Below are 21,677 nucleotides of genomic sequence, written 5' to 3'. Positions count from 1 at the left end.
ATATATACCTATATTATGTATGTACTATTATGATTGGTGCCAAAGCGATGTTAAACTTAAAAATTATTAAATTATGTATTAAAAACGTATATAAAATAAAATATTTTGTTGTTTAAAATCAATTTAAATGGTAGGCTGTTTATTATAATTATGTTAAACTATAGTACGAAATACTAGACCGTCGTTAATAATGAAAACTTAGGCCTAAAGTGGAATTAATTTAAAATTATATTGTTTGTGAATTTTTATTATAATTATTTTTATTTTAAGAAAATATAATGTTGTTGTTGAAATAAATGTGTATAAATGATTAGTTTGTGTTAACTTATTTTAAATAGTATATATTAAAATATGGAAATATTTGAATTCATCGACCTTACAACTTAATCCATTTTAGTTTTCAACGACAAGTAAACAAATATTGTTTGAAATTATGAGTTGCACTGAGGTTAAATTTTCACTTATATAACCTATAGGTTACACTTGTGACTGTTTAGTGGTTACATAGTACTGAACTACAGACATATATACGTGACTATAGTTATTTACAATATTTGCATATTAGAGTATCAACATCGCCTTTTTGTATAGACGAATAATATAATATAATAATATTATATTATAATTGTCCTTGTTATTATATTATATATTTAATATTTATGTATTATTTATTATGTATGTGTAGATAAATTAACTAAAAACCATGTACTACATGAAAAATATTAAATTAAAATTCTGTGAGGATCTTCTCAATTCCCTTTACTACACTCATTAACTACAAAACAGTAAAATTAAATTAACCAAAGACTATTTTTATACAGTCACTACAATCTACACTCTACAGTGTATTAAAAGTTGGTACGTATAGTATAGCTATATACAATAAATAATAATTATGATTACTATACAATATCATATGATTATTCTTATGGAGACCGTTCATTTATTATAATATCAGTGGAATGTCTGATCATCAGTGCCCACTTGCAACAGCAGTGATCAATTCGGATTTTGTAAACAACATTAAGTGTTTGGTCTTTAAAATAATATTGCAATATGTCTAATATATAACAATAAAAACAACCAATCAAATGTTCGCTATTTTAATTTTTACAGAGTAGGTATGTGTTCTTAGTATTTTTTAGTATTCTATTAAACGGATCGTGGACATTTGACCTTTCAATTTTTTTAATAATCAAACATTTGACCCCTCAAAATAAATTCATTAGATTGTCTTATATTTGAATAATAATTATGATTACTAATATTACATTAAGAACTATAATATTTGAAGATGAGGATATCTTAACTTTCCAAATACACAACAACGAGTGGGTTATTTCAATTAAAAAATAAAATTAAAATAAATTAAGATTTTTACTTTTTAGTTACGTTTTTGGGAAATTATACTAATAAATAATAATATTTTTAATACAAATTTAGAAAACAAAATATATTTTATAACAAATTTCTGTGCAAAATATGTCAACAAGTATTTTAATACACATTTCATTTATCTTACTATGCGTATCTTGTTACTATAATACCTACCTAATAATTAATAAATAAATATTTATCGTTTAGTTTACGTATTTTTTCAATTATATTATTAACTTTTACTTTGTAAATAGTAACTTTTATATCCAAGATGTCAACTTTATGTTAAGTTGTGCACAATATTTGAAAAAAAGGCATATCAAGTTATCGTAAATTTAGAAAAACTAACAAAGCACAAATCTGATTTTTTAGATTAATTGAAAATAATAATATGGAAAAATTGTGATTTATAACATTTAATTAAATAATTGCGGCAAACGTAAAATTATTGGATACATTATACATTTTATATATTTTTCCATCATGTAGTTTATGTTTAATCCATTATTGCTTTCTATATGTTAGATAAGAAATAAACTAAGAAAGGATTGTTTGGTTGAATTTACTTGTACATAGAATCTCCACAAATAGCATGGTAAACTCAATTACCTACAAGTAGTTTAATGTTTATGTATATAACATGAATTTTCGAGAGAACACAGAAAAGCTCTATTATAAACGTATAAAAAATTAGTGACTGTAGAACTTTGATCAAATACTACGTTGCTCATCAGATAAAATGTATTAGGTAGTAAAAGGCTTCAATCGGATAATTATAGAGATTCGAATAATTCAACTATATACAATAAATTGACAATCGGCCGACACTTATATTTTTATGTTTAATCGAATTTTTAAACAAAGAAAAGTAGACAGATTCAAAGTGGTCGGAAAATAGATTTGCATTTACCAAAATCCCAGAACTTGGTGGGTGCTCCATAAGACTTACAATGAATGTAAGATTTGCTAATGGCTTGTTTCGACGGATAAATTTACAAAATAAACAAAAGTTGTCTGAAAAAGTTTTCTTGGATTGAATGATGTAATTCCGATGGCAATGCTTATATAATTTATTGCCATTTTTGTAGTTTCACTAGGGTTTTGTTAGAAACTGTACTTTGGTATGAAAATGACGTTACTCACGAGAAGACCACGAAAATGTACAGCATCCCCCTTATAAATTTCTAAAAATTATGTGTATGAATATTGAATAACATAGTGACTGATCATTGATATACCAACGTCTGATGAGTAATCTTTAATTTGACGATATTTTTGAGGGACTTGATCTAAGAGGTGATCTGGAAAAACGTTCTTAACTCGTTTCGCAAATATGCCTGCATGATGATGATGAACGTCTAGTATATTAGTATATCACTAAATAGTTTATAATATATGCGCACTTACGAACGGCTACACAACAATGATTTTACCAAAAATCATCGTAAATTAAACAATGTACACAATGATGAACGGCGGTAGGTTATCAAAAAGCATATAATGAATGAATGACTCAACTATATATTTTATGAATTAAAATCAACATAGTGTTAACTTTTACAATTGCTTGCGCCTTACATAAAGAAACTCAGGGATAATAATAAAACAACCCAATAAGGATTATTTCCTATCTATTCTTATAGTCTTATGCTTTATTGTTTGAAACTTCACATGTAAGAACACATGCTTGGAACCTCACATTCTGCGAAGGCCTCTGTTCACTATAGTTAAATAACTATAAAAAGAGAAACACCGCTTTGATAGAAACGATAATTCTCCTCCCAAATGATCAGTTGTTACCTAACAAAAACAATTTATAAGTTTTTGTCATTTCGACAGATTTCTTAAAATATTTATAAAAAAAAACTGTGACTGTTGTATTTTTGATACTTTTTAAATTATATTTGCTGTAAGAATAACTTTTAAAGATTCTTACATTAAATTATCAAACTTTAAACAAAATGTTATCAATCTGTTTCGAAAAAAAGCTAAAAATTGTCTAATATTTCAATCGTCTATAATTAATATAATAGATAAAGATATTAATGAGTAAAATAAATATATTTAAAAGTTAAATATTTTCTAAATTATATTATTGACGTATGGAAAAAGTTAATATGAAAATTTCATCTTTACAAATAAAGTAACTTCAGTTATTTCTTTTTTAACTAGAGATAATTTTACCACACACTCCCCAAAATAGGTGCCAACTAGATTAAGACTGCTAGAAACGTGTTACAAAGTATTAAACATTAAAGCATTTTTATTATTCCAAAATGTGATGACAGAAAAAAAATTTAAAAAAAAACATATAAAAAAAATTATTATTCTAAATCTAAAACTAACTCATTCATTGTTCTATTCAGGATCTAGAATTGGGCCAAGTTTACATATCACTTGTCGACTACCTCTACCTGAAAAAATGTCTGTATAATAATTATTATATTATTTAAAACCACCTCCTAAAAGTCATCTACCTATGGTAGCTACTATTAATATTATATAATATTGTTGCGGTTGATAAAATTACATATGATGTTGATTGCAACTATAGTACCTACCTATAATATATATATTCTACTATAATAATGTATAATTACAGCTTAAATGGTAATAAATAAATAATAAAGCAAAAATACATATTTATAATATTATATATTTATGTGTATGTGTGTTTGTTCTAAACTTATAAGATATATTATTGGTACCTACCTAGGTACATGGTATTTTATTATTTATTAATTATATTATTACTTAACGCTTATACGTGGATTGTGGATAAATACAGTAGCCAGCATCAGTTTGCCGCGGGCCTATTATATTATAGGTACGTAAAATATTTAAATATAATATCGAGGAGGTTATTCGATGAGATTATTACTATTATATACAATCGAGGAGAGGCGGTCGTTGGTGCGTTGGTGCGCGTGAATGTCGCCGCGGACCGGCCGCAGAGCTGCTGCAGCTAAGCGCGTGCCGCGCGCGCGGCTGGTGGGAGAAATTTAGCTCTCTTCCCTTCGGCCCGACTGTATATATTACATATTTTTTCAACTTGGCGGCAGTTTTCAAGAAATTTAGTAGTGTACCATCGCCACCTACAATAATTATCTTTTTCTTTCGGTTTTGTCGATCCTGACGAGCAGTCGTGCAAATACTTACGCCGTCTCGAAGGTCTAATGCAACCGTGCTGCACAGTATTCCGAACCAGTCCGTCAGCAACGTACTCGCATCACAACAACTTCAACAGCACCACCACCATCACCACCAACAACAACAATAACAACAAACATTGACGGTTACAACAATAATACAACACATATTACGTCTGTGCTTTTTTATGATATAATATTCACATTGACGGAGGTGACTTGTTCGAACGTAAAATAGACAGATTGCGGTCGTCGAAGTTTAATTTGACTTGACGTGACTTCACAATAATATTATTATAAGACCGGGCCGCGAAGACTTACGCAGACGGACGAGACCGCAAAATGTTGTACGATCCGCCAAAGACGACCTTGTACGTTTGCACCGTACTCCTGCACACTGCCGGTACGTAATAACAATAATAATATGATATTATAATATAATCTTATGCTATTATATATTATAATTACGACAATAACAATATTTCGTACGTCGCATTCCGTAATATTATATTATGTTTATACACTACATGTATTATGTGAATGATAATAATATTATACATAGACCATACAAATCTTACACACAATAAAAATATTTGAAAATATGATCTATAGATAATTTATATTATTGATACATGCATAAAATTCTGAGCCCTAAATTTTCAATACTATATTTTAATGCAATGCGGGTGTTCGACGTGATGCGTGTGATTCGACGGTGGCTTACCTATTTACAATATTCTTTTAGATTGCGATGAGTAAAACAAAATCTCAATAAATGTTCTGTATTATAGATTGATGACCTAAAATCTATTTTTTCGATTATGTCATCTACAATATAATCAATGTAGTAAATCATGAGTAGAAAAATTTTATTAAAACCTTATTACTTTAATCTTGTTACTAAAAATAATAAATACAACTGTACTTATCTATTTGTGTTTACTTTAAACCATTAATAACCATGGAGTATAAGGTACCGTAGACATTACAAAATTTGTATTCATTAAATAAATTACTAAAATATAAAAACAATTAACGTCTAGGGGTAATACATATTTTTGATCAACTCTCTTAAATAAGTCACAGTTGGACGTTTGACATTATTTTATTCTGTGCTATTACTATACTGTCTATACTATTATTGATACAGACTTGCAATTTAATTTATCATTATTATAAAATTGTAATTGAGTGTTAATATTAATTTTTTTAGTATAATTATTTCTTTCGAGAACCGGTTTTCACACAGTTTCGTTTTTTCTATTCGCCTGTAATCATTTAGTTTATAATATCAAATATATAATAGATTCTGTATTACCACCTGCATAATACCTTTATGATATTGAAATATATATACAGGTATGATGTGTGAATTATTAATGCGTAGGTATCAATAAATGTTCTGTTATAGGTGTCGTTTCGGTATTTTTATTTCTAATTAATAATGTATTTTTAATAAATAAATATATTATAATATGATGTAACGTGCCTAGAAGTTTGCGTCATAAATCATAATACAATAAATAATATATAATATACGTTGGCGACAACGATAGTGCATATAGACCTACAAAATATAACGCGTGTTGTCGCTCCGTGTATCCGTCCGCTGATGCATTAATGCAGTACTTATTTCAGTAATATCTCAAGAGAGTTTAAATAATACAAGTTAAGGATGATAGATGCTATTGATGTACCAATATACTAGTCACTAGAGTTAAACTCTTTGACAACGTGTGTCTGCTAAAATTCCTTATAACTGATTTAAATTGTTAAAATTAATATTTTGTAGTACAAACCTAAAATAATACGCAAGTGTTTTTATATTTACTTGCTTTATTTATTATTAACGTATTTGATATGCTATCCCTATAAAATTTGCTGTATGGGAGGGGATGCATACGACAGCATTATTATGTACTCTTCTTATTGGATACACCAGTAATAGTATAATATATTATAAGTACTAGTATTATAATATAATAATAATCGATAGTAAAACGTACATTTAAACGATTAACAACAGTATAATATACATACAGGGTGATTATTTTATCGGAGAACATTTATAATTTTAAGAACTGTTATAAAATGTTTTTTGAAAATATTTTGAATTCGTTACAAAATATCATTTTTTTTCCTAATAATTTTTCATTTTAACTTTTAAAGTTGTTACTTTTTTTAATGGAATTAAACAATTTTTAATTTCATATTCTTAAGCAGAATATTTTATTAAGAATTCTGATATGTAAAAATTTAATTTAAAATACATTTTTCAGTGAGCTGTAAGATAATAGTCATTACAAAATGTTAATTTAAATATAATAAATATTATTTTATTTTTTTTTGTTAATTACCTACTATATTATTAAATCGGTTTTCAATATCATAATTACTAATTACTAATTTATTAATATATAAAGAGTAATTCTTTTAATAATAAACACTTACTATTTCGAATAGTGTTTTTATTTTTGAAAATATTGTGTATAACTATTTTAATTTATAAGTACTTATTTAAAATTTAAATTGATGAACTGACTTTCTGCATCCCATATACTGTACTTTGCAAAATGTTTTATTATTTTGTTAATAAAAAATGTAAATAATTACTGTACTTCAAAATTCTTAGAAATATATCCTGCTTCTGTGTATGAAATAAAAATGTAAGTTTACATAAAAAAAGTAAAATATATAAAAATGATAACAATAAAAAATATTAAAAATATAAATTTTTCAAAAATTTTATTGCAGTTTTATAATTACTCAAAATTATGTAAAATTAAATTTTAAAAAACCATTAATACTTTTCGATATGATGAGTTTTTGTTGTTTTAAAAAATCACCCAGTATATTAATATAATGTAGAAGTATATCTTTGTTGATCGGTCAAAAATTGACTGACCTTTTTTTGACCGTTTGGTTTTTACCCGGTCATTGAGATTATCAATATTTTCTTATTTATATACAATATATAAATTATTTATGTATAATAGGATTTGATCTTATTTTTACTACACAATTGTGTTTTAAATTATAGTCAAAAAATTATTTTTCAAGTTTCAACAGCTCATTTGTATATTAGGTTTAAAATTTAAAAAAATACATTATCAAGTTTAGTGAACACGTAATCTAAATTAATTGTTTACATTTAATAAGAATATATAACCTAATCAGTTATCTACATACGTTTACCTTCATATAATATTATATGCATTTACACCATTTATTTTACCTGTACCTAAAAATAAATAATTTTTATAATTGTAAAACTATTTTGCCGCAGTTTCATTTCGACGAATTTATTTTTCAAGTAACTTAATATAACTTATAAGTTATAAATTAACAAATTACTTCCTAATTAATTATATTATTATGTATAGTTGTATACGCCATTGTAAGCTACCTCGTATAGTTATAAACTCATAAATAAAAACTCGATAATTGCATACTAAAAAAAATATTAAAAATAATCATATAAAATAAATAATACAAAAAAGTTTTTTAAACTAGTTAAAATTATTTGTTATATTTAATTAAATAACTACCATTATCCAAATAATCAATCCATTTCATCTGTAGAGGATCACTGTCACTCTATACTTAAGACAATAAATTCTTTGTTTGAGCTTAATTTATTTATTATAAATTATTTTAGCTTGTTTTTCATACTGGAAAATTTTTGTGTCATCCTCAGTTTTTAGAATTCAGAAAGTATAGAACTAAGATCGTTTCAAATAATAAATATTTCACTGTATCAATTTTTACTTTATAAATCACAAATACATAACCATGTTTTAAAACAAAAGTAATTTTAGAATTATGCGGCGAAAAAGTACGACCTTTTAAGCCATACCTAAGTGTCCTAAATAGTTAAACGAATACGTTTATAGATTTATATAAGAACTTTCAATACAATTTAGTATATTCTAAGTGAAGATAAAAACTATAAATGCATTAGATAACAATAAAAAATATTTTGTTTTTAATTTGTTTGTCTTATAACTTTATAAGTATACTCGTTTACATAATAAAAGTTTAAACCATATTTGATTAAACCATATACATTTTTAAATTCTGAACACTCCGATGAATGTATTGATTTTACAATGATGCGTTTTTTTTTATTTTTGTGTCTATCGTCACGTTTTAGAGTAGTAATAGTGCTTTGATTTTTGACTTCAGCCACTCTTTAAAAAGAAAAATGAATCTAATTGGTACTTGGGGGGGGGGGCAACAAATTCCAGTAGTTTTCAAAAGCGTCAGGAAAAACCCTGAAAAAATAACGGGAAAATGGGAATTTTTACGCATAACCAATTTTCGACAAAATCGATTTTTTTAATTTCTCTGTACTTAACTCAAAAACGAATTATTTTAAATATTTGAAATTTTCACAAAATGTTTATAATGGTGTTATATATTTACGATTAAATTTTCAAAATATTTAGAATTTTTTTAAACTATTCATAGATCATTAAAATTTTTGATTTTTCTAAATTTTTTTCCTGGAAATGCCGATAAAAAAAATGGCACATCAAAAAATCTTTGAAATTTAATATAAGGTTTATTATAAGTTGTTTTTATTGTAGTAAAAAAAAATCAAAAATCGTTGTCACAATTTTTGTTTATAAGCATTAAAAGTTCAAATGTTTACGAAATATGTCAAAACCACGAAAATTTGTAAGGAATTTTGAAGTTGAAAATTCATAAAATTGATGTAATTTATATCTAAGGTTTAAAGCCCAACACAAGATTCTCCGTAACTTTTTCTTCAAATAACTAAAAAAAAAAACTCCGGCGTTAATATAAAAATAATGTTATGAGCGTATGAAATTAATTTTTTTACGAAATATAGTAAAATAATGATATATTATAATTTAAATATAGGTTATCACTAATCATATAATATATCTTACTAATTATCCTAGACTAACAAATCATCTCCGTTCAGAATCGTTTTTCGTATACAATGATACCTGTCGGTTGTCATTACATTCAAATTTAACACGTCCATTATAGTGACCTACTATTAATCTCTACTATACAGCAGAACGATACCCACTTGCCCACCTTTTTTTAAATAAATATTTTTGAAACAAGGTGCACTCTAACATAGTAATTTATTGATAAATTATAAAATATTTTTTTTTTTTAACTAGATACTTAATATTATAGTTAATATTTAGTTTTTATATACTATAACACGCCATGAGTTACCTTAAAGTAATATGAACTAACATTATTGGTTTATAATATATATCACATATGGTCAAAAATCGACAAATTTAGAAATTATATTTATTTGAAAGAAAATGAGTATAATTATTTTCATACTAAAAATTATAAAAAAAATTCAACTTAATATACTTTTATACAATATACTTACTAAAGTCTCTATTAGTCTAATTTGTTTATAAACAAATACAGATATTATAAAATATTGTTTATCTGTCTCTTTAATTTTCATTTTGAACTGGGTAAAGTTTGATGTACTTATACGGAGTAATCTAATAGCAGTAGTTAATGATTTAGAATTCGTAGTTTTAGGGTTAAAGAGTAGAAGATTTATTAAATTAATTATCTATACATTAAATAATAATAATAATAATTGATATTATGTTCTTACTCAGTATTATTTTTTTCAATACTATGCTGGTGTATTTTTTATCATTAGTAATTTTATACTAAATTGTTTTCTCCCTCTTTAATAAATCAAAACATATTATTTATTTTTTTTTGTGTTTCAGTTTTAATTGATTATACATGCAATAATCAGCATAATTAAACTTATCTTACGCAAATAAACTAATTTATATCAAATTAAATACAATATACGTATAATCACGATTTGATAAGTTGTTTAAGTTCAATTACCTTATTATGTACCTAATTTCAAAATTATATATCTAAAGATCGTTGTCCCAAGAATGATTTAATCGTTTATATTTTAGATACCAATTTTGTTTTACTAAATATGTTTTAGATTCTGAACGGAGTGATGAATGTATTGATTTTACAATGATGTGTTTTTAATTATTTTTTTTTTTTTTTGTGTCTGTCATCATATTTTAGAGTAGTAATAATGCTTTGATTTTTTACTTAAGTACTCTTTGAAAAATAAAATGAATCTAGTTGGTACTTTGAAAGGTCAAAAACTTTCCAGTAGATTTCAAAAGCGTCAGGAAAACCCATAAAAAGTAACAGAAAAACGGGAATTTTTACGCATAACCATTTTTGTCAAAATCGATTTTTTTATTTTTCTGTACTTAACTCAAAAACAAATCATTATAAATACTTGAAATTTTCATCAATTGTTTATCTCATTGTTACCTATTTACGATTAAATTTTCAAATTATTTTTACTTTTTTTAAGCTATTTATAGGTAATTGAAATTTAGGATTTTTCTAAGTTTCTTTTTTTAAATGCTTGATAAAAAAAAAAATTGGCATTTCAAAAAATCTTTAAAATTTAATACAAGGTTAATATAAGTTTTATTTATCATAGTAAAAAAAAAAAATCAAAAATTGCCACAATTTTTGTTGATAAGCATTAAAAGTTCAAATAATTACGAAATAATATGTCAAAATCGCGAAAATTTGCAAAGAATTTTAAAGTTGAAAATTCATAACATTTTTGTGATTAGTACCTAAGGTACTAAAAAAACCCAATACAAGGTTCTCCATAACTTTTTTTTCAAATAGCTGGAAAAAAAATTCTAGTGTTAATATAGAAAAAATTGTATGAGACTATGAAATTTAATTTTTTTCGAAATTGCATATAATAACGATATATTACAATTTAAACATTACGTAGGTAATAATTTAATATATCCTACTAATTATCTTAGACTGACACATCATCTCCGTTTAGAATCGTTTTTCGTATATAATGATAACTGCAGTCATTGTATTCAAATTTAACACGTTCATTATAATGACCTACTATTAATCTCTACTATATACAGCAGAGAGATACTCACTTGCTCACTTTTTTATTCATTAAGTCATAAGTTACATAAATTATTTACACTAATACATTTTTGTGTTTATTATTATTATTATTATTATCTATTTTTCAATTCTAGCACTGGTTTTCTGGCTATATTTCTATGACTATATCTATAAAAATTAAACAGTAATTAATATATTTTAAACGTATAATATTGTATATTGCGAGAAATGTTGTTACTTTTAAATATAATAAATAAATAAATAATATATTTTTTTAACACTGTACTTTTTTATTATTATTATATATTATATATTAGCTATTACTATTTGCAGCAGTTAAGTGTAAAATGGTTCAATCTCCAACTTTGAAGGTGATTTCTGGTAGCTGGATCTAAAATAAAAAAAATATCATTACTTTTCAAAAATCAATTGTTTATAAAACAATAGTAGTTTTAAACTTTTAATAAACAGTAAACAATTAAATATTAGATCAATCAAATATTGTTTACGTTATCACAAGTTCACCTACATACTTATAATAAAGTGTTTTTATACGATAAAGATAATTAATAATAATTGATCAATTGATAAAAACAATTATATTATTTTTAGGATGATTTTAATACATTTTTAAAGGTCATGTTCTAATCATTTTAGCAATACATAGTATATATTAGTATCAATAAATTTTATGTATATTTGCATACCTACAAAAATTATTGTAGGTACCTATATAGTTCACTATAGATGTTGTAGATTCAAGGTTACTTGTTAATTATTATAGCTATTAATAATTCAAAATATATTTATATAATAGTGTGTTATATATACTTATGTTAGTGTAGTATAAACATATCAGTTTACCGACTAACTGGAAATTCCTTTCCTCTTTCAGCTGTATAGATTCTTGCATAAAATGTCCAAATTTCAGACTTTTACCGATTGATTTAACAAAATTCTAGCTTAATATACAAAATAATGTGAATTATGACAAATCTCTGACCATTCTACCTGAATCTTTTACAAACAAAATGATGTTAATTAATAATAAATTGTATAATCGAACTCTTTACGTTAATTTATAGCAGTGTATCCCAACTTGGGAGGAGCATCCCTTCCCATGGGGACGTGTATACATTGCTGGGAAAGCGCAAGCTTTCATCACAAAGTAACATTTGTATTTATTTAATTATATATTATATATATTCAATATAGTCATTTATAGAAAAGGGCGCAAGACATTTATTATATAGCTTATTGCTTATATAATTTATATGTTATCATAATGATCATTAACATGTATAATATGTAAATCCAACTTACTATTTTATTTTCTTAGTGGCACCGATGTATGAGTCGTACGTGTATTATAGTTTTACAATAACGTGTATTAAAAAAAAAATTGATTTGAGTCCATTTTGATATTTTGATAAAATATTGATTTAAGTTCAATATCGAGGTCGTTTCTGATCAAATATTCTAACTAATTGATATCTTAAATGGTCAAAAGTAAAAACTGATTAGACAAAATCAATATTATTTTTTATGTAATTCAAAAAGTATATAGGTATGAACTTGAATTTGTATTTTAACTATATACATTGTTATTTTAAAGACTAGCTAGGCATGTCATTTTCAAAATATGTTTGCTCATTTCCTAATATTTATAAAAATTTAACATTTTCTACTTTATTTAATTTTTTTAAGATTTATATTTATATTTTTGTGTTAAAGCGTAAAAATTAAAAAAAGGTTTTTTTACAAATTGTTTTTATAACTATTTAAAATTTTTCCATATAGCCACGGCCCACTAAAATAAATAGCAACAATATTTTTGTTATTATTGTTGAAATTTAGTATTTTGGTATTTTGATTAAATTCGTAAAATTACCAAAAATTTGCAAATCATTTTGCACTTAACAATTTATAAAAGGTAATAAATAAAAGGTTCCTCATAAGTACATCATATACTAGATTCAAGAAATTTAAAATATTTTTATAAACGCAATTTTATTTATAGATATTTGAAATAAATTATACATTTAAAAAATGGATAACGACGTGAATTATTTTATTACAATTAAAAAGAAATTATCCATGGAAGCTTAAAACTTTGGGCAACACCCGTTACCCATTTGTGTACATTTATTTTTTTTTACGATTCTATTGTGCACGCAAATGTACAACGCGTTTGCGCACATAAATTACTTGTGTTATTAATAACCCAAAACGTAGAATTTGTTTGCGTACATAGTACATACTATACCAAAACGTCCAAAACTAAAAAAAAATATACAAAGATAATTATTGTATTTAAATGTTTTATAAGATTATTTTCAAGTATTGTCTTTCTCACTTTTACAGGCAACTCATTATCAATTTTTTAACTAAAATAGGTACGCATAAAGAAAAATATCTTAATTTAAAATGTAACCGAATTATCACTGCCAAAAATTGTTGCTTGATTATAATCGATTCAATTAAGTAATACGTGTATTTTATCGAAACGTTTAAAATAAATTATATTATTATCTAGCATTAAATACAGTAATTTATAATTTATTCTAAATTGTAAATGAGATTTAATAGTTATATTTCTGTACGCAAACGAATTATCAGTTTACAGATATGAAATTATGAACTGTAAAATGAATGCGTGAACGAGTATCTCTGGAAACTTTTACGTAAGTTCGTAGATATAGGTATTTTGAATTTTATATTATATTTTACGCAATGGCATTATCAAAATATGTAGATTAATTTCAAGAAATTACCTATTTATAAGTCCATAGACTTTTTTACACAATTTTATGGTAAGATGGTATTGACTTAAAAGTTATCAATTTATCATAATTATTATTATATGGTTTAAATATACGAATATACCTATATTATACGAACTGTTTTCGAGCACTTCATTGTCCGTAAAAAACACATTCATCTGCTGCTTGATGCTATAACGTTAAATGCTTTGAAACTGCTAACAACTAAATTATTTACCATCTAAGAATTATTATTTTATTTTACTATTACATATTATGAAATTAGAAATCATATAATTTATTATAAAAATATGTATTTTCAGAAAATAAAATTATATTGTTTTTTTTTTTAACATTGTTATAATAATACTATACAGTTTTATTAACAATTTAATTTACAAATATTATATTATATTATAAATGTTAATAAATAATAATAAATGTATAGTAGTAGTATCATATATTTTTTTTTTTTAATTATACCTATCACTAATTTTATTAATTTTGGGTCTAAAATACAAGTAGATAGATCAAAATTACTTGAAAAAAAAAATTAATTATTTCGAAAATGATATTCAAAATAGGGGTTGTCATTAAGAACAATGAAGTTATATCGCTCATGCGCAAAATATACGAGTTAAAAAAATTGTAAGTCATAGGAATTTATGATCCATTAGTCTAGTTTAATATCCCGCAAACAGACTTGAAAAATAATTACAAGGTAATGAGTGATAAATTGTACCGGGTTTCTACGATTACATGGTATATAGATTACTTATCATGACTAAATATTAATAGTATAATAAACTTAATATTTTTGATAAAAATTAAATTAACCTGTAAAATAAATTATAAATTTAAAAATAGTAATATCAGAAAACAAATAGTGAAATCTACTTAGTGTTATAGACTTACGGTTTCTGTTCAGAATCTTTTTTTTTAATATATTACAATAAATTATTGAATTTAAATTTAACATATCTATTTTATCTCGATGCATATATAGCTGAGCGGTACCCACTTGCCATAGTAGTATGTATAAAAATTTAAAATACATCTATACATCATTATATATTAATAATAATAGTTGTTAAATAACACTAAGAATTATAATACCTTCCTTCACACTATACATAACACAAAATTTTTTTATTATAGTTAGGTTAAATTAATGAATTATAGATAAATAACAAAATTACTAATTATTCTCTACTTTACAGAATATTTTTTCAAATAATAACTATCGTAATTTTACATCACTTATTGTGCACTCCTTTTTTCTATATTTTTCTTTTAACAAAATAAAAATAAGACTGTTTCATGTAAAAGAATTAAATTTGCGGTGAGTTTAATAAAACCAGAGATTTCAAATCAATCTAATGAAATTGAAATTGTTCAAATCATCTAGAATATTCAAAAAAAAGTTTTATTATCAAAATCTATTTGTTAATGATTATTTTGTTAGGTACCTACATTATAAAAATTAAAGTAGTCTGTATTATTTTATGTTTAAGCTTTAAAGAATTGTATTAAAATTTAAAAGTGTAATGACTGATAAGAATTTGCTTGTGATAAAACTAATAAATCACAAAATTTACAAATTATTTTTTTCGATAAAAATTTGTAAATTGTTCAATTTTTATAACCAAGGGTTAAAATGTATAATAGAGTTCAAAATAAATATCATGAATTCATTCTGAAACCTATAAATCTTTTATAAACATTTTAGTATAATTGTTTTATAGACATTTGGAAAAAACTAGATTTTTAAACAAAGAATAACAGTTAATTATATCTTATTGTAGGTAATTCAAAAATATTGTTTGTGTGAAATAAAAACTTTTATACAAATATTATTATAATTTGAGTACACAATATAGTTTTCCAAAAATTTAAATCAATTTTAAGCTATTACTTATTTATATTACGAGACTTTTTTTATCAAAGATTTCTACAACAGTGAGATAACACAGAGTTACGAAGTAATTACACTAATATTAATACAATTATGAATAACAAACAGGTTATATAGTTATTTACAAATTAAGAAAAATTAAGAAATCAATTAGCAGGCTTAAAGGCATATAAAAAATAAAAGATATAATAGTACAGGTTATGACTTAAACTTTATTCATAAGTTTTAAGAATTTATTTCATAATTGATTTTTTAAACTTTTTACCATTTTTTAAAGCATCCATTTTTATATTTAAAGGTAAGAAATTATAGAATCTAGAATGTAGGCCCAAGAAAATTCAAGAATCCCTGACTAAGACTTTAGTTTTTACAAAAACATTTTAGGCTTCATACGCTTTCTGTTCTCTTCCTTCTTTTCACAATTTGTGTATGTTAAACCCAATTATCTAAGTATTTTACTATCCACATAATTGATACTTTTATCAACTGCAGAAGTATTACTGAGAGAACATTAAAAATTGTAAAATTGAGATTATATGAGCCTTCTAAGTTCTAATACTCGTTAGAATTTATTAAAACCAATCATTACTTACAACATTTTTGTAATGTAACTTTAAATAGGTATGTAAATTTACTGAATAGATAGGTACAGAATTTGATAAATTACACCTATGGACTAAAGTAATTTTGTTTTTTTAGGTACAAAAAACAAAAACTTTATTTTGCGAAAACAACATACATAGTGTATTTGTTATTTGAAGCTTGAAATATTTTATTTTGAAATAATGAAAACGTGAAATAGGTTTTGATTTTTTTTTAATACAAACATTGATGATAATTATTTATTAATTAATAATATTATAGTCAAAAGTTGTAGCTTTAATCATTGACATTAATATATGGAATAAGTATCGTGGTCGACAATATTCGAAAAATTTCTGTATTAGGGTCTTGTTTTCGTCTATGTGTAGTGAAACGTATTTTTTTAAAGGAAATAGGAATGGTTTATACCTAGTCGTTGACGATACAATGATGCAACTATAGTTCTATAATTGTGACTAAATACAAGTTATAAATATATGTTTAGGTTTATATAATAATTTTATTAAAATATTAAATAAAATAAAATATAATATTTCATGAAGTTTTCAAACACTAGCCACACACAACCCATATTTAAGGGGTTTAATATATGCAATTTTAATGAAACTTTTTTAGAATAATTACTATTTTGAAATATTGATTCAAAATATTTTAAAATTTTTCCTATGTCAGTACCAACAATAATTGATAGTTTTTGCGTAATAATTAGATTATATAGAAAACGGGTTAGTGCCGGACAAACTTACATTATTTAATACTTATTATTTACCGTAGATTTACCCTATGTCTACACAACTAAAAAGAAAAGAACTATATTATAAAGAACATACGTACACTACGCCCGACAACTTGAAGCTCAGTAATCGCCTGAAGTATTTGCTCAAACATTAGCAGAACCAATTTTAACCACTAATGCATGCGAGTCTTTTCATTTTCACTTTATTAATTCTAACTTTTATACAATTCGTTCAAATATTCATGTTCATAGAAAAGTTAAAAGAAATTCAAACAGAAACATATATCAAACTAAATAGCATAAATAAACCCTTAAAATACCAAAAATTAAAATTCCAAAACAAAAAAAAAAAAAAAACGAGAAAAGTTACAAAATTTAATTAATAAATATAATAGTAGTCATTGGTCAAGTTCCAATTTATGAATATGTATCAATAATATGCTATTATTTGTAATTATTTTACTTTTAATATTATATATTTTTTTAAATTCTTAATTTAATTTTAATTTTAATTATTCATATTACATGGCTGTAACAAATTAAGCATATATTAAAGATAATTTTGCAAAAACATAGCCATTGATTTTTTAAATTTTATCCTGGTACAGTTTACATGTCACCTTTTTACACTTGATAAAAATTCGGGTGTAATTTACATGAGTGATTTTCTGTTTACCTGTATTTTGGGTGCAGTTTACAATCGTCGATTATAAACTGTCTCATACCGTTTAAACTTTTTATTATCAATGCCTAATAACTACCAATAAATAAATGAATTTGATTGACTTTAAGCTATTATCTTCATGTATACCGTATGATAAAATTTGCTAAGGTTACTGTAATCTATGTCTCCGTAAGTTTATCTTGAGGCAAAACTATTTTCATGGATAAATGACAAGTGGTGTTGCGTTCTATTAAGACCATAAAGATGTTTATTTTTCTTGACACAAATTATTATATTTTATATTTATAAATATAGAACGGATTTAAACTCTCTAAAAAACAAAAAAACTATGATTTAATGCACTCATAACAGTCATAACAGAATCTCTTTAAATTATTTTTAACATTGAAAAAATTTGTTTAATTATTTATATTTTTATTCTTAGGTATTAATTAATCGTATCATTTTCATAATTTTCTTATTACTCTGAAAATTATTTTCAAAATAACACTATATAATCAAGTGCTGCTTATTCTTTTATTGAATTTTATCAATTCCTTTACAAAAATGATTTAAAAACTTAAAAAATAGATTAAAAATGTAAAATCAAAAATTTAAGTTTCATTTTTTAATTCCTTGTTGTATGAAATGAACTTTGTGCTTGGAAAGCAATGTTTTCAAACATTTAGAAAAAATGGAATTTGCATTTAAATCTGTTCCCTATTTATAAACTATTAACTTTATACTATAAGGTATTAAGCATTGCCTCAGTTATTTTTGATTATGTATACAATTGCATGACTAAATAATTTTTAATATTTTTGTTTTTTATAAAAACTGAATTTTAATACAAAAAATTAATTTTTTTTAGGTATAATTATTTGTACAACGGTTCAACCAGATATTAACCCTACACCTCCACTAGAATTTCCATCAGATGGATTACATGTAAGGATCATACAAGCACCTGAACCCTATAATTTAACTAAGCCACCAATGTTTTATTTTGGAAATGAAACAATAACGGATGGACCAATCAACAAACTTCAAGAAGCAATTGAAAGCAAACTTAATGATGGAATATTAAAACCGTCTTCACTACCTATCAATGTCATTGCTAAGATATCAGAAAATTATACTGAAAATTATATTGAAAATAAATATTACAATAATCACATTGATAGCTGGACATCAATAGCATTAACATTAATTGTTCTTATAGTTCTAGCAGTCATGGTTCTGGCATGTTCTGCACTATGTTTGAAAAGGGTACAAAAGTGAGTATCATAATGTATTAGAGGATATAAATAAATAAACGAGTATAAGAACATTTATAACTCATCTTTTTGATATGTTTATATATCTTAACATTTATTTTTACTACATAACTAGAAAGTAATTATTTTAAGTAAGTTTTATTTCAAATATTTGTCTTTATTAATAGATAAATTAAGTAATTCAAAGACTAAATCATAAATACTTGTCCATGACTAATACTTTTTTTTATTGAATTTTTATTAAAAAAAAAAAAAAATTAGTAGTTGAATAATGGACAGAAAATATAGGAATAAATAAAACTCCATTAATACAAATGCAGGAAATGGTAAATGATTGGATAAATAAGAATTAAATATATTATAATTTGTTATATTATGAAATCAATCAGAGTTGAACTTTATCATTTTAACATCAAATAATTTATGATTTACAAGGTTTGAAAAGGAAAATTGCAGACATAATTTATTTATGTAATGAAAATAGTTTTAACTAAAAAAAAAAAAATAATAATAAGATAATGACTAATAAGTTTCAACTATTTATTTTTCAGCTTGAAGATATCAAAACGACAACTGCTGATAGAAGATTGTGACGATTCTGTAATGAAAGATTTAATACACATTCAGCGTGTATAAATGATTTGCCATAAATAAATAAATATACATCAATAAATGCAAATATGTATTCTATTTAACTGAATGAAAACATAAGACTAAACTAAAACAATTAACAAACATTTTTATAAATGTATTCAATGATTTCAAACTAGCAATAATGATTTATTTTTTCTTAATTATCAATGGTCCAACATTGTCCTTTTGTTCAACATTGTACTTATTATGAGCACCATCACATAAAGGAAATTTAGAACTTCTCCAACAACGACAGAATGCTGTACTTTCACCTAACTCTTCAATGTCAAAACCATCAACCACTTTTGGAGATTCTTTTTTAATTGATGGGTTAACAGGCTAAAAAAAAAATGAATTAATAAAAACAAAAAAATAATTTGAAAATATAATATTTACGTGTCTTGGTTTGACAACTCTGTATGAAAGGTAACATATCCCACCAATCGTAGCATAAAACGGAATTAATCTCACTATATCTTTACCTATAAAATACAATTATTTTAGGTAAAATTAATCAAAATATGTTATTAATTACATATATATTAAATCTGTTGAGAATAATTTAAGAGTACTGAACAGTAAATTATAAAATTTAAGTTCTGTTTTGGGTTTTATAAATTTAATAAATTGTAAGTGGTTATATTTTAATTTATAAGAACATATTACAATATACTTATCATAATAAAATAATTAGTTAACATAATATCAAATAAAGTTTTTGAATTTATCCGTAGGAATAATCAGAGAATTGGTAAAAGTATTAAATAGAAATAAGATCAATTAGAATAACAATCTTGTTTAAAAATAAAATAAGCAAATAGTTTCATCATAATATGTAATAATAAATTTCACGATTAAAAATAATTATTAGATTGCAAAGATTTCGAGTACTCAAGTATTTTATTTCTACATGTGGGTATAAAAAATATATTTCTATTGCTTCATTTATAGTTTGTATTTAATTCACGTAAGTTAATCATAGGGCCAAATAACAAGTTAAAACATTTATTGCAATAACAATAATTCTATTCATTGTAAATATTATTATTATTATAATATTAAATAATCAGCTTTTAAGACTGTTAATAATCATTAATCAATATCTGCACATCAAACATGAATCGTTAATTAAATCATTATATCATACTTACCACCTAATTTGAAAATACCAAAAAATGAATTTGGCAATGGTAAATTGGCTAGATAATTAGCTAAATGAACTTTCACTAAGTTGCTACTGAATTCCATTTTATTGAAATGTCGACACTTAAATAGTTTTAAAATTTAATGTGACAAAAATATTACAAAAACCAATGCGAGGTAATGTTTAAAAGCATTAGACAATTGAAGATTTTATTTTAAAAACGATAGATGTCCTGATTTGTAAGTACCTATTAATCACATCAGTATACACTAAATGGTGCACTTGAGAAATTAATTTACCTTTCAAATTCCAATTTTCCAAATACTGAATGTTGAATGTTCTGATAATAAAAAAGTAAAATAATAATTTATTGGTTAAGAATAATGTAATATATTTTTACTTCAGTGTGGCAATGTGAACATTTATTTTTGTGTCTACATAAATGATAATATAACAATTTAAAATC

General features: G+C 23.9%; 2 protein-coding genes across 2 annotated transcripts; one reads left to right on the top strand and one right to left on the bottom strand.

Annotated features, from left to right (window-relative positions):
* The first annotated feature begins 4,426 nt into the window (after positions 1 to 4,426).
* Positions 4,427 to 20,171, top strand: LOC113549389. The gene is made up of 3 exons (XM_026950667.1): positions 4,427 to 4,929; positions 19,029 to 19,434; positions 19,986 to 20,171. The coding sequence occupies exons 1-3, from the start codon at positions 4,869 to 4,871 to the stop codon at positions 20,068 to 20,070; spliced, it is 552 nt and encodes a 183-aa protein (XP_026806468.1). The 5' UTR covers positions 4,427 to 4,868; the 3' UTR covers positions 20,071 to 20,171.
* Positions 20,104 to 21,560, bottom strand: LOC113549390 (CDGSH iron-sulfur domain-containing protein 2 homolog A). The gene is made up of 3 exons (XM_026950668.1): positions 21,219 to 21,560; positions 20,464 to 20,549; positions 20,104 to 20,406 (listed from the first exon to the last, which is right to left on the bottom strand). Exons 1-3 carry the CDS (start codon positions 21,313 to 21,315, stop codon positions 20,215 to 20,217), a joined length of 375 nt encoding a protein of 124 aa, XP_026806469.1. The 5' UTR covers positions 21,316 to 21,560; the 3' UTR covers positions 20,104 to 20,214.
* Positions 21,561 to 21,677: the final 117 nt, after the last annotated feature.

This window comes from Rhopalosiphum maidis, chromosome 1 (genome assembly GCF_003676215.2).
Source record: "Rhopalosiphum maidis isolate BTI-1 chromosome 1, ASM367621v3, whole genome shotgun sequence".
In the NCBI taxonomy this organism is placed as follows: Eukaryota; Metazoa; Arthropoda; class Insecta; order Hemiptera; family Aphididae; genus Rhopalosiphum; species Rhopalosiphum maidis.
Note: the sequence above shows the minus strand (reverse complement) of the source record. Positions and strands in the feature narration are given on the sequence as shown.

Coding starts and splice junctions, on each gene's coding strand:
- LOC113549389 (XM_026950667.1), top strand. CDS start 4,869: ATGTTGTACGATCCGCCAAAGACGACCTTGTACGTTTGCACCGTACTC. Junction 4,930..19,028: donor CGTACTCCTGCACACTGCCG/GTACGTAATAAC, acceptor AATTTTTTTTAG/GTATAATTATTTGTACAACG. Junction 19,435..19,985: donor TGTTTGAAAAGGGTACAAAA/GTGAGTATCATA, acceptor TTTATTTTTCAG/CTTGAAGATATCAAAACGAC.
- LOC113549390 (XM_026950668.1), bottom strand. CDS start 21,315: ATGGAATTCAGTAGCAACTTAGTGAAAGTTCATTTAGCTAATTATCTA. Junction 20,550..21,218: donor TGGTATTTTCAAATTAGGTG/GTAAGTATGATA, acceptor TGTATTTTATAG/GTAAAGATATAGTGAGATTA. Junction 20,407..20,463: donor GAGTTGTCAAACCAAGACAC/GTAAATATTATA, acceptor TTTTTTTTTTAG/CCTGTTAACCCATCAATTAA.